The 15,120-nt window shown below is 33.6% G+C and overlaps 1 protein-coding gene across 3 annotated transcripts in view; it reads left to right on the top strand.

Annotated features, from left to right (window-relative positions):
- The window catches only part of ZNF292 (zinc finger protein 292), a 98,924-nt gene that overhangs the window by 43,190 nt on the left and 40,614 nt on the right, over positions 1 to 15,120 (top strand). Inside the window, exons 2-4 of one of the 3 annotated variants that reach the window (XM_081828613.1) lie at positions 1,228 to 1,382; positions 1,569 to 1,647; positions 3,871 to 4,006. In XM_081828613.1, coding sequence (XP_081684739.1) covers positions 1,228 to 1,382; positions 1,569 to 1,647; positions 3,871 to 4,006 — 370 coding nt within the window. Of the gene's footprint in view, positions 1 to 1,227; positions 1,383 to 1,568; positions 1,648 to 3,870; positions 4,007 to 7,719; positions 7,843 to 15,120 lie in introns of those variants that run through there. The other 2 variants (XM_081828614.1, XM_081828615.1) reach the window with 2 other exon arrangements.

Raw genomic sequence — 15,120 nt, forward strand, 5'->3', positions numbered from 1 at the left:
GCCCTCATGGAGTTTTCATTCAAGATACCCTCTTTTCTGGGAAAGGGTACCTGAATGTCCACATGTGGGGAGAGGAGTCTTAAATCTTGAAGTGTGAAGAGGACCAACTATGGCAGTTTTCTATATTATAAAAACAATTAGAGTCCTTTTTTTTTTTTAAAGATTTTATTTCTTTATTTGACAGAGAGACACAGCGAGAGAGGGAACACAAGCAGGGGGAGTGGGAGAGGGAGAAGCAAGCTTCCCGCCGAGCAGGGAGCCCGATGCGGGCTCGATCCCAGGACCCTGGGACCATGACCTGAGCCGAAGGCAGACGCTTAACGACTGAGCCACCCAGGCGTCCCTAGAGTCCTTCTTTATTTAGTATAATTATAGAACCTTTTTGATAATACTTTTTAGTAACTCACTATTTTAATAGTGTAGAGTCTTAAATGTGGGTGTCTTTAAATGCTGCTGCCAGTTTCTTCCACCTCTTCCTTCTATAGGATAAACAGCGGGGGGTTGGGGGGTTGTCTTTTTTTGTTTATTTACTTTTCGTAATTCTGATAAGGCATATTTGAAATATTTACTTCATTAAGGGATAAAGAGTTTTTATTTTTAAAAAATAAGCACTTTATTGCAAAAGTTACTTCACCTTATCATTCTTTAATCTTTAATATACATTTTATGTATGTTGAAGTACTTTAGATGATTTTTTAAATGATAAAGGTTGTCATAAAAATAGTGATAGGTTGTACTATTATTTTTTTATTAACTGAAAAATTACATGTCTTCTGACTATATGCAATTTATTTATTTTAGGTATTGAATTTTATGCTCCTTATATGAAAAATAGAAACAAAAATATTTGAAATTCTTTACTGCATGCCTTCTGGTCAAGCTGGTCTAGGTATCTTCTTTTTAAAATAACTTTTAAATCTTAGGAGTTTTGAGGTGAAAGGTGTCATTTTGATAGAGAAGAAAGAAGATAATGCTTGCACTCCTTACATCATGAAACGATGCTGTTGTTGGATAATTAACACTAATCTTTTCTCTTACAGAGAGCTGTTGGAAATAAGACTGTGACTTTATTACTTTTAATATTGTAATCGGTGTAAGCTGCTTTTTGTTTTTAAAAATAAAAAATGTTATTTTTCAAAATTTCTAAGGGAGGAAAGAAAAACAGTTGATTAGCCTGTGTGTATTTTGATTTACATTGGATACTTTTTATTATTCCTTCCAAAACAGACACTCCTTGAATATGCAGAGAAATGGAAAACTTCAGAAGATCCTTTACCTTTATTGGAGGTATACACAGTGGCTATCCAAAGTTATGTTAAAGCCCGACCTTATCTTACCTCTGAATGTGAAAATGTAGCATTGGTTCTGGAACGCTTGGCATTGTGAGTAGACCTTTGAGTAAATAAAAAATTAGATTCAGCTTTTTTGTTTTAATTCGGTATCTCAGTCTTATGATAGTTTAATTTTAAATAGAGTAGTTATGGGGTATCTACTGATACTAGGATTATTTATTTTTACTTTGAATTTTAATAAATATTTGTATCCTTACCAATTTTTTGTTTTTTTAGAAGCTGTGTTGAACTTCTACTGTGTCTGCCTGTTGAGTTATCAGATAAACAGTGGGAACAATTTCAGACACTGGTGCAGGTAAGAATATTTACCTATTAGATTTCATTTAGGTATATCGTATATCCTTTTCTTTATTCTTAAAAAATTATTTGGCTACACTTTAAAACATCTAGGGAATAACCAGCATTAATTGCAGCTCTTATTAACACTAATGTCATGCATATAGTAGATGTTCATAAATGTGTGTTAAATGAAGATATGCATTTAGATAGATTGGTTGAATATTGCACTGTTCTTTAGGAGCAGTTAATTAGCACTTTGCCAGACCAGTAAGGGAAAACAAAAGAAAATGCCCTAATTTGTATTTAGAAACAGTTTAATTGCTGAACATCTGCAATATGCCTTACACGAATTTAATATATCATTTAATTCTTACGAAAACTTTGTGGGGGTAGGTATATTTTTCCCATTTTAAAGGTGAGGAAACTGAGGCTCATACTTTAAAATATTTAGCTACCTAAATTTATACAGCTAATATTACAGAGTAGTTGTTTGAATCAAGGTTCTTTATTCCAAAGTCCATGCTTTTCTCCTATAACTGAAAACACATGCTTTGTCTCTCTTATTTAGTGTTGTTATTCTACCTTATAGAAGTACTATGCAATTTAGTACTTAGTTGTCTTGGAGTATTTTCAAGAATGTTAAACTTTGTTTCAAGCACTAGATTGTGCTGTATATACTATAGCTTCAAGTAAGTTTTGATTAATTGATTAAAAAGAATGTTTTTGCTAGCTAGTTTCAGAAAGTATTTCTCTTTCTCTAGCCAGAGTTCATAAAATATTTTTGGCTTGATGTTTTTTTTTCTGTAGGAGATATATTAAAGATAATTAGTTTCAAATTTTAGAAGCATGTGAAATAAACTGTAGTTAGAGAAGTCAGCTTTGCTATTTTAATATAAACCATTAAAATCTTCATCAATTGCAAAATTCTTGAAGGTAGGTTTCATATCTTATTACTATTATAGGATTCCATATAGTGTCTTACACATAATACTTAACTGTTGAAATGAAGGTGTCTTGTCTTGTCACGTTGCAACTAACTTTTTGATCACGCAATTTCTACTTCAGCATATCAGTAACTCATGTCTTAGGTTGTTTTGCCAGCAAGTATTTATTTTTAGGCAAATAATTATTTTAGAACTTTTCATTGTTTGGCACTCTATCCCAGAATGAATTAAGTTGTTTATATACAAATATAATACTGAATTCCTCATGCTATTTTGTCAGCATATGATAAACTTTTAAACTTTCCTTTTTGAAACAGTAGCACTAGTTGATACTTTTTCATATGGGGTTAATGAGAAGGAAGTAACTCTTTAAATCCTTATATGGTAGCTTTTAGCAATTGCTCGAAGAAACTTTCTTAAAGCACTGGAACTTGTTGCAGTGGGGAGACTTTATGGTTTTGAGGAATAGACTAAAAACATAGCATGTAGCTTTAAGAGTTTCCATGACACTTTGCTCTCATTTCAGAGCTTCGTTGGGGTTATTTTATACCTGCTTAATAGCATATGTTTCATTTTGCCTGTGTTTTACTGTTTTAACTTTCTTTACCCCACTAGAGGATAAGCCTCATAAATGCAGGGACCAGTTGCTCTCTTCCCTAGTCCTTTGCCCATAGAAAGTCCCAATAAACTTTTTCTGAATTGAATAAAAACCATTGGTCTTTTGTGTCTTGAAGAATATGCTAATTGCATGAACACTTGGAAACAACTAGTAAGCAAGTTTTAGTGTCAGTTTTAAATAGAATATTGCCAAGGCTATGTAATGAATAAATGAAAAATCATGCATTTAGTTGTTTTCATAAGTCCCTTTTGTTGGAATATGTGTACGTTGTCACTTAGGCCTTGATGTAAATCTGTCCTTTATTAATGATAGAAGTTTTTTTGGAAAAAGTTTTTTACTAACACAAAGGATATAAAATGTGTAAGGTCTTTTATGCTTGGATATTCTGATAGCTTCCTTCAGAAGTAACTTTGCTCTTGGTTTAGATTTTGGGGGAAAAATAATTTTGACTTATCACTAGAAATACATTGTATTTATTTAAAATTTACAGTTGATACAATTCTTGAGATTCATCTTTAAGAATCAGAAGTAAAGGAATTCAGCACTTTGTAATGTGATGTGAAATTTTAAAGATAAAAATCTTATTTTTCAAAAGTTTAGTATTATATTTAGAGCCTGATAAGCTTGCTTTTAAAAATCTGTTGTAATTCTTTGGATGTTTATTTAATATTTATAGGTAGCTCATGAAAAGCTGATGGAGAATGGCAGCTGTGAATTGCATTTTTTAGCTACTCTAGCTCAAGAGACTGGGGTGTGGAAAAACCCGGTACTGTGCACTATTCTTTCCCAGGAACCATTGGATAAGGATAAAGGTAAATTTTCTAGAGAGAGAGAAAAAAAAAGAATCATTAGATTAGAAAAAAAATAAGTACTTAAAATTGTTTTGATAAATATAATTCATCTCAAGATTTCCCAAAGAAGGACCATTTAATTAAATTTTAGCTGAGGTGCTTGAGGCCCTTCACCTTTATTTTATTTGGGGGAAGATGTATTTTTAGGATATTACACAGTCTTAGAGTAACAGAAAAACTAAAATTTTTTCCCAGCACCTTTTCAAATAGAGGAATTCCCTCTGCAATATCCTGACAGGTGGCAATCTAGCTTATATTTGATAACCTACTTGACAGATGGGGAAGCAGAAGTAGGGTAGTTAAATGATTTTCCTCAAAATAGAGAAGAAATTAAATCTAGAATTCTCAAGTCTTCTGTCTCTAAGATTAGTACTCTTTCTCAAACAGCTTATCGCTCCATCTTATTTTATTGTTTTGTTGTTATTGTGTGAGCTTGGGCAATAAAGATCCCGGTTAAACTCAAACTGGCAGACACTCTGTTGGAAGTAGATGGCTAAATCACTAATAATATGTATAACACTTAATGTTCAGAGCTCAAAAAAATGGTATATACCATGAAGAAGAGCACAGTTAATGTCTTTGGTACTTTTCTTGAAATTATTTAGGAAAGTGCCCAGATTTCACTCAAACTTTTCCCATGGTATTTAACTAAAGAAGTAAATAAACTTCTTCTGTTGTTTATTGCTGCTTTGCTTGTTGATTGATGGCAAACTTTAGCTTTTTGCTATGTGATAGCAAATGGTGAAGGCTGAGAAAGGAGTGTTAGGTCCGTTGCTTGTGAACACTATGTACGTTGATATTTACTGAAAGGCTTTCCAGACATTCTCCAGACTTCTCTTCAAGCTGGTTTTTCCTTCCTGGCTCCCCTCTTACCATTTCTCCATGCTTTCCTGATAGTTCTAGCAATGTTACCTGTTCCTTAATTTTCACAAGCAAATTATTTTTAGTACCCCCCTTCCATCAAGGATATCCACAGATTAACTACAGTATTCTCAAGACCTTGGAGAAATGGGGAGTGGACTCTCATTATTTAAATTAATAATAAGAACAACATTTAAAAGTTGAGAATCTTGGATTTTTTTTGCCTTTGGCATATTAGTTATATTCCCACAATACTAATACCACTATGATTTTGTTCTTATAATCAAATTATACTTTCTAATCTATTCAGCTTTTGGAAATACTGGATGTAATATATTAATAATAATATCAGATTACATTGTATAGTTCCTAACAGTTTGAAATGTGCTTTTATATTCATGGTTTCATTTAACCTTGATGATCCTGTGAAAAAGGTAGGATCTTTATTATCCCTATTTTACAGATGAGAAAATGGAGGCTCAGGACGATTGGTTGTCTTTTCTATATTACATTGCCAGTGTTGTGAGGCAGAGCCAGGAATTGAAGTCAGGACTTCTCTCCTTTTTATATCATGCCCTGTTGCACCTAGCCTAATAAAATCGCACCTGGCTTAAGTAAAGAATTAACTCCTTTTTTCTGTTGTCAGTTTCTGAAGAGCATTTTTGCTAAAACACACACATTACACTAAAACAGGAAAATGGAACCTTTACCTTAGCAGAGATTTAAAATTTATTTTAAAAGAATATATGCTCAGTTTCCTTACTTGCTTTAATGTGCCTAACATCGTTTCTGTTAACAAAGCCTCTGCCTATCTCTGTGCTGCTTTATTTCTTGTTCTTTGCCTGACATAGCTACTGGAGTAATTTGGACTATTCAGCCAAGAACAGTTTCTTACAATAGCAGTGGATTGTAGGTAGCCAGACTTTAATACAACTCAATGAAGCAATCAGATGTTAAATGACAGAGATTTTGCAGCCATAGTCTTTACTTGGTCCTCTGCTACTTAGAATGTCTCTTTGATGGGAGTCATTTTATGGATAATCACAAAAGCTAGAAGTGTATGTTTATTACCTCTTTTGAAAAAGTTGAAGGAATTAACATTTTACACAAAAATAATAATTTATTTACATTTTCAAACTTGATGATTCAAAAGGATGGGGAACTTGTAGTTTTAAATATCCAGCCTCTTAGTTTAACTTAACTACAGCAAGTTTGAAGAGAACTAGAGCTTAGAGAATAATGAATGCACTTCAGGAGGCTATGCTCATTAGTTTGTTTATAGAGAAGCCTTTGGAGGTTTGATACAGTATTTGAACAGTAATCTACTTAATCCTGAACTTCTTTTTTTTATTGACTGAGTTTGGACTCACTACAACCCAGCTAACAACCCGAGAAATGCTCTTTGATTTGGGGGATTGAGGGTGGGTGGAAATGCTGGTTTCACTTTAAGGTGTTAGCATCCTAGAATAAAGTAACTCTAATAACTAAATCAACATAATTCAAGTAGATGGCCTTTGAATATCACAGGAACTTTAAGCTTACATATTACTTGTACCTTTCTTTGGTCATAATCTCAGGATTGGAAAGACAATGAATGCTTATTTTTTTTACCCAATTTTAACTCCCTTCTAAATATCACTAATAAATTGGCCTTCTCTTAAACACCAGTTTATTCGCTAGAGAGGTGGTTTGCTGTGTACTTCAGTCTGTTCTTAACCTATGATTAGAAAATCTTCACTATGAAAGTTGTGAAAACTACCTTCTTAGAATTCCATCTTTTGGATTTAGTGCTACCCCTAGAGCCATGTCAAACAAAGTATAAATCCCTCTTGCATGCCATAGCAGTTGAGATTTTTAAAGATTTTAAATCTAAATCACGATTCCTGGGGTTTTTTTAGTGCATTTTGTTGTTCTCTTTAATATGTAATTCTCAGAACTTAATGTGTACCCTAAATATGATCTGGCCAACTTTGAGGTCTTTTACTCTCATTTTTCATCCTAACAATTTATACTTTGTGTTACTTAAGATGACATTAAACTTTTTGGGTAGCCTATCATTCTCACAACTCAGTGAGATTACAAAAATCACACAAAAATTTTTAAATATAAATGCTACCCTTAAATTACCAACTACATTTTTATGCTTTGTCTTTTGGCACATGAAGCATTGCTTTTTTTTTTTCCCCTGCTTAATTTCACTGTTAGATTGATTCTGTGTATGCAACTTTTCAATATTATTTTCAGTCTTGATTTTGTTATTCAAGGTTTTTGTCCTTACCAGTTTCCTCTTATTAACATATATTCTGTTGGCATCCAGGTCCTTGAAAATAATCATAAAATGGTCATGTCCAAAAACCTAGCCCCTGGGATACTTACAGAAATCTTCCTTCTTGCCTTCAGTCCTTTAATCAATACTCTTTGATTATGGTTGTTTGATAAAATATGCCTGTTTTTCCTTATGTCTGCTCCATGGTTCTTTTTTGTATATAAGGATTTGATGAAAGACCATAACACCGTAACAAGTATTTAACTAGAGTTCTTTTAAGTAATAATATTTAATATAGGTTAGTATGACCTGATTTATTATTTTTTAAAATGAACTTTTTATTTTAGAATAGTTTAAGATTTACAGGAAAATTGTGAAGAGTTCTCATATACCCCACTACCAGTTTTCCTTACTCTTCATATCTTACATTAGTATGATACATTTGTCACAGTTAATAAACCAGTGTTTATACTTTGTTATTAACTAACTTCCATACTTTATTCAGATTTCCTTAGTTTTTACATAATGTCCTTTTTCTGTTCCAGGATCCCATCCAGGATACCACATTACATTTAGTCGTCATGTCTTCTTAGGCTCCTCTTGGCTGTGACAATTTTTCAGACTTTCCTTGTTTTTGATGACCTTGACAGTTTTGAGGAATACTGGTCAGGTATTTTGTAGAATGTCCCTTAATTGGGAGTTGTCTGATGTTGCTCTCATGATTAGAACTGGGCTTATGGATTTGGGGAGGAAGATCACAGAGGTAAAATGCCATTGTTATTACATCATATCAAGGGTACATACTATCCACATGACTTCTCATTGTTGATACTAATTTTGATCACCTGGCTGAGGTAGTGTGTCAGGCTCCACTTTAAAGTTATTCTTTTTCTCCCTTTCCATACAGTACTCTTTGGAAGGAAGTTACTACATGCAGCCCACAGTTAAGAGGTGGAAATTTAAGCTCCACCCCCTGAAGGGGGGCAGTATCTACACAGATTATTGGAATGTACACAGATTTGTCTTTCCCCCATTTATTTAGTCATTTATTTATATCCGTATGGACTAATGGATATTCATTTTATACTTTAGTCATAATCCAATACTATTTTATTTATTTTGTTAACTCAAATTGACCCAGTTTTGGCCATTGGGAACCCTCTGATTTAATTTCTGTGTCCCTTTGACATACCCCTGTCATTATGGATTATGTTTTTTATTTGAGGTACTTTCTTGCTTTCTGGCACTATAAGGTACTCCAGCTTATTTTGCGTATATCCTGCCCCAGTCCTTGAATCAGCTGTTTTTCCAAGGAGGCCTTGTTCTTTTTTCTTAGAGAACAGTAATAGAAACCAAGACCTGATAACTGGGTGTGTTTTTTGCTACTGAAGTGACATTGCTTCTAGGGTGTCATTACTTCTAGGACCTCTCAACAGACAAAGCAAGAAAATATATGTAGATATACTAATCTGTGTGTAGACACATCAGTAAATATTTCCATATGTAACCAGCTGTATTTATATCAAACTAAATAGGAGGGTTCATGCTGATGTCTTCCAGTCATTCTAGTCTTGTTGCTTATCTCTAACCTCTCACTTCAACAGAATGTCCTATAATTGGAATCATGCAGTAATATAGTCTTTTCAGACTGACCTCCTACCATTGGCCATCTATATACTTAATTAATCAGTCTTAGTGTACATGTATAGTGGTTTCAGGATTGATAACTTATACCTCTGTGGAAAACAACTTTACTGATTAGAATACAATGCTTATATACAATTTCTCTTACCATTTTTCTTATAGACTCCACTCATCCAAAGTTAGTTAGGTGAGCACTTTATTTCCCTACCACTTTCAGTGAAGTTCTTTCATAACATTTGTAATACAGTTAGATTTTTTAAATGTATTTATTTATTTATTATTATTCTTTTTGCCGTATTCTTCATTTCATCCTGGGCTTCCTCAACCTCCTAAATAATTTTTTTAAATTTGCATACCTTAAGATTTCTTGTTTGTGCTGTAAAGTTCTATAGGCTTTGACAAATCCTTAGTACCATGTATCCACCATTACAGTATCATACAGGTAGCTTTCACTGCCATAAAAAAATCAACTATCTTTACCCACTGAACCCTCTCCTGAACACCTGATAACTACTGATTTGTTTACCATCTCTATAGTTTTGCCTTTTCGAGATTGTCGTAAAATTATAGCCTTTTGGCCTAGCTTCTTTTACTTGGCAGTATGCATTTAACATTCATCTATGTCTTGAATACCTTAACAGCTCATTCCTTTTTATTGCTGTATAGTGTTCCATGATATTATGTGTGGTATGAATGTACCAGTTTCTTCATTCACCTATTAAAAGACATCTTGTTTACTACCATTGCTCTTTATGATAAAGCTGCTGTAAACATTTGCATTTAAGTTTTTGGGTGGACATAAGTTTCACATGAGTTGGGTAAATATTAGGGTTAAGATTGCTAGATCATATGGGATGACTATGTTTTGCTTTGTAAGAAACTGCCAAACTGTTTTCTAAAGTGGCTATACCATTCTGTATTCTCACCAGCAGTGAATGAGAATTCCTGTTGCTCTAGACCCTCATTGAGTAATTGGGATTACCTGTTTTGGGAATTGTAGCCATTCTAATAGGTGTGTAGTAATACCACATTTTTGTTTCAGTTAGCATTTCTGTAATGACATAAGATACTGAACATGTTTTCATATGCATATTTGCCATCTGTATATCTTTGGTGAGGCATCCCTTTAGATTTTTTTTTTCCCTATTTTTTGATCAGGTTGTTTGTTTTCTTATTGTTAAGTTTTAACAGTATATTTTGGATATAAGTTCTTTATCACATATGAGTTTTGCAAGTATGTTCTTTCAGTCTGGTTCATCCTTTTTCTTTTTTTTTTTTTTTTAAAGATTTTATTTATTTATTTGACAGAGACAGAGATAGCGAGAGCAGGAACAAGCAGCGGGAGTGGGAGAGGGAGAAGCAGGCTTCCCCTCGAGGAGGGAGCCCGATGTGGGACTCGATCCCAGGACCCCAGGATCATGACCTGAGCCGAAGGCAGACGCTTAACGACTGAGCCACCCAGGCGCCCCAATTCATCCTTTTTCTTAACAATGTCTTTCACAGAGCAGAAATTTAAAATTTTAATGAAGTCCAACTTACGAATTTTTTCTTTTGTGGATCATGTTTTTGGTGTTTTATCTAAAAACTCATTACCACTATGTTAACTATACTGAAATTAAAATGAAATAATATAAAAATAGCAATACATACATATGTACATACATACATACTCACTCATTACCAAACCTAGAGTTCTGTAGATTTCTCTCAAAGAAGTTTTATAGTTTCACATTTTACATTCGGGTCTCTGATACATATTGAGATCATTTTTGTGACAAGTGTAACCTAATTTATGTTTAGTGTATCTCTCTCAGCTCTTAACACTCACGTATCTTCTGAACAATCACAAGCCATGTTTTTAATATAATTAATTTTGAGACTTATTCAGGATTATATCTTTTGCTCAGCCCCATTTTGAAAATAACTTTTTCCATCTGTTTCCATTTGCTCCATTGTTCTGCCCTTTTAAATCTAAAGGTTATTAACAGAACCACCATTAGAGGAATTCTCCTTTTTCTCTGTCATCATAAATAATACATAGTTAAACCCAAGTAGCAGTCTTTTCTCCAGGAGTTACCCACCTCTGCCAATTTGATTGTTCTCAACATTTTTGGTGAGCTAGGGGTCATCTTGGGTTCTAGCTTTAATAACATTTTGCATAGGTTAGTACCAGGTCTCTAACACTTATGGTGCATGCATCATTGGTCCTGAGCCTGCTTTCCATTTTGTACATGTCATCATTTTACAGTCTAAACTCTGAGAGAGCGCCCTATTACAGTCACACTGAATTCCTTCAAATCTGTCCTTTATACTTCTATATTGGGATAATTTGCAATTGTACAAATTATATTTTGTTAGCTTGCCAGTCCTTTCTTGAATCTTAAGCCCTGCAGTTCTCCCTCCCTCCCCGGGACCCCTTATTTTTCAAAGGAAATTTCTAAAGCTTAAGCTTTACCACAGTACTTATAAATCCTTAAGAATTTTGTGAGAAAATAAGTCTTTATTTCAGTAATAAACTTTGCATTTAAAAGTGAAGGTGGAAAAATTGTTCCGTTTTACCAGATATTAGCATACATAAGATGTGATATTTTGGAGGGGAGATGGGAGGAGAGAGCTGGTGATAACTCATACTTTCCAGGTAAATGGGATGAGGACAGATCTGATTTCATGCAGCTGCATTTAGTTTTGGATAGTAAATCTCCAGTTCCTTCACCCTGATACTTTTGGTATATTTTTCGTGTGTGTATATATAGCTTTATATGTGTATACAGAGAATGCCAGAAAAAGTGACTCTGAAAATTAGACTTAAATCTATTGACAGTTATTTTGTGTTAGGACATTTCTTACAGAAAGTCAATAAAAAGAGCACCTTAAAGACTATATTAAGTACTTTTAGAAATACAGTTGGCCTAACTTGTTTCTCTTTGGTTTTGTTTCGTTCTTTTCTCTTTTATTCTCTTTCCTTTCTCTCCCTGTTTCTTTCTTTCTTGTTTGATTTCCCTTTTTTTTGCCTTATGTCCTTCTCTCTTCTGTGCCCTTAATTGACCTTGTCTTGGCATAAAAAATAAGTGGAACATTTTAGATTTTATTTTTAAAAATCACTTCTAAATTAGACTGCCTTTTACTTATATATAACCCTTAGATCCTTGAGGATCAGTGACTGGATAGAATTAAGCTGATAGAACTTAACTGTAGTAAGCCTATAGAAGTGTTCACTCCCATTTTAGACTGATGACATACTTGTATTTAACATTGATTATACTCTTATATAATTAAATATAAATGTAGTGACCCCTAGATTTTCATTTTTACTAAAAATGGTTTTAAAATACACTCATTGGTTTCTTGAAACATCTTGAAGCATTCTATTTTAATGAGTGTATTTTATAATAAAGTTACATGGATAAATATGTCAACTTAATTCGGTTCAGAACTCATAGTAAAATCTTACTTCACACGAAAATTTTAGTATTGCATACTAACTGGGTTCATCTATGGCATGGAATTTTTTTAGTCTAAAAAAAATTTTTTTTTTTTTTTAAGATTTATTTGAGAGAGTAAGAGAGCAGAAGTGGGGGGAGGGGAGGCAGAAGCAGACTCCCTGCTGAGCAGGATCATGACCTGAGCTGAAGGCACATGATTAACCAGCTGAGCCACCCAAGCACCCCCAGTCTTCAAAAATTCTGTTTTATAGCAGCCGTGTCAGAAAATCAGTTATGATCATAAAGTTTTACCATAGTCAGGTAATGACCATAAAGTTTCAGATTTAATGAAAAACCAAGCAGCGTGATTTAAGAAATTCTGAAATCTTTTAAGTAAAAAATTCTATTTCTTATGAATGTAACATATTCCCTCAAGAAAGAGTGAGGGGTAGGGTGAAGATTAAGACTATCCCTAATTGGTAATTTGGACACTGAAATATAGATACCTAGAGCAGTGGTTCTCAGTCCTATCTGTGCTTAAATTACCTAGAGAGTTTTTAGACTGAAATTTCAGTAGTGGAGGCCTGCCTCTGACCAGAGTCTCTGGGTCTGAGCCCCAGGCATCAGTACTTTTTAGAAGATCAACATAATTGTGCAGCCATGGTTAAGAAACACTTACCTGTAGCTTGAAGTGTTGTGTTTTTATTAAATTTCTAAATTTGGGTATTTGTGACTAATAGTATTACATTGATATTTTAAATTTATTTTTCATTGTAGTAAAAAACACATAAGAAAATGTATCATTTAATCATTTTTAATTGTATAGTTCAGGTAGTGTTAAGTATATTCATATTGTTGTAAACCATATCTCTAGAACTTTTCATCTTGCAAAACTAAAATTCTGTAACTTTTTTTTTTAAGATTTTATTTATGTGAGAGAGAGAGTGTGCACAAGTGGTGGGAGGGGCAGTGGGAGGGGGGCCAGCAGATGCCCTGCTGAGCATGGAACCTGATTCGGGGCTCAGTCTCAGGACCCCGAGATCATGACCTGAGCTGATGTCAGATGCTTAACCGCCTGAGCCACCCAGTCTCCCCAACAATTTTTTTTTTTTTAATTCTGTAACGATTCAATATCAACTCCCTCTACCACACCTCTCCCAGCCCCTGGTTAACCACCATTTTACTTTTGGTGTCTGTGACTTCGATTACTTTAGTTACCTTTATAAGTAGAATCATACCATATTTACCTTTTTGTGATGGGCTTATTTCACTTAGTATAATGTTCTCAAGGATCATCCTTGTTGTAGCATATCCAACATATCACAGGATTTCTTCCTTTTTAAGAGTAAATAATATTCCATTGCATGGATATACCACATTTTGTTTATTCATCTGTTGGTAGACATTGGGATTGCTTCCACTTCTTGGCTCTTGTGAGTAGTACTACTATGAACATGGGGGTGCATATGCATATCACTTGAAGACCCTCCTTTCAGATCTTTTGTATACATACCCAGAAGTGGAATAGCTGGATCATATGGTAGCTAGTTCTGTTTTTAACTTTGAGGAGCTTCCAGATTGTTTTCCATAGAAGTTGCACCATTTTACAGTCCCATCAACAGTGCACAAAGGTTCCAATTTCTGCACATCCTCACCAACACTAATTTTCTGGGTTTGTTGGTTTTTTGGGGGTTTTTTTGATAGTAATTATTTTAATGGGTATGAGGTGATACCTCATTGTAGTTTTGATTTGCATTTCTCTGATGATTAGTTGGGTACCTTTTCATGTGTTTGTTGGACGTTTGTATATCATCTTTGGAGAAATGTCTGTTAAAGTCCTTTGCCCACGTTATAATAGGATTATTTGATTTTTTTATTGTTCAGTTATAAGAATTCTTTATATATTCTGGATATTAACCCCTTATCAGATATATGATTTGCAAATATTTTCTTCCTTTATGTAGGTTGCCTTTTCACTCTGTTGATTCTGTCTTTTTGATGCATAAAAAATATTAGGTTTGATGTAGTTGTAGTTACCTCTTTTGTTTTTGTTGTCTGTACCTTGGTGTTACATCCAATAAATCCTTGCCAAGTCCAGTGTCTTCAAGCTTATCCCCTTTGTTTTCTTCTAGGAGTTTTATAGTTTTGGGTCTTATATTTAGATCTTTAATCCATTTTGGATTAAATTTTTATATGGTCTATGGTAAGTGTCCAACTCCATTCTTTTGCATGTGGACATGAGTTTTCCCAGCACCATTTGTTGAAGAGACTGTCCATTTCTCATTGAGTGATCTTGGCACTCTTGTTGAAGATCATTTGACCATATATGTGAAGGTTTGTTTCTGGCCTTTTTGCTCTATTGTATTGCCTATATGTCTGTCTTTATGCTAGTACCACACTGTTTTGATTACTGTAGCTTTACAGATTATTTTGAAGTGAGGAAGTATGACACTTCAAACTTGTTCTTTTTCAAAATTGTTTTGGCTATTGGGAGTCCCTTGAGATTTCATATGAATTTTAGGATAAATTTTTCTCTCTCTGCAAAAAACATCATTGCGATTTGACAGGAATTATATTGAATTCTTAGATAGTTTTTATAGCTGGACATCTTAACAATGTTAAGTCTTTGTATCCACAAATACAGGGATCTTTCCATCTACTTGTCTTTAATGTCTTTCAGCCGTGTTTTGTAGATTTCAGGGTACAAGTCTTTCACCTTCTTGGTTAGGTTTATTCCTAAGTATTTTATTTTTTGTTGATACTGTAAATGGAATTGTTTTCTTAATTTCCTTTTCAGGTTGTTCATTGTTAGTATATAAAATGCAGCTTATTTTTGTATTTTAATTTTTGTATCCTATAATTTGGCTAAAGTCATTTATTCT

The sequence above is a fragment of the Leptonychotes weddellii genome, chromosome 8 (assembly GCF_054177405.1).
Source record: "Leptonychotes weddellii isolate Sample4059 chromosome 8, ASM5417740v2, whole genome shotgun sequence".
NCBI classification, from domain to species: domain Eukaryota; kingdom Metazoa; phylum Chordata; class Mammalia; order Carnivora; family Phocidae; genus Leptonychotes; species Leptonychotes weddellii.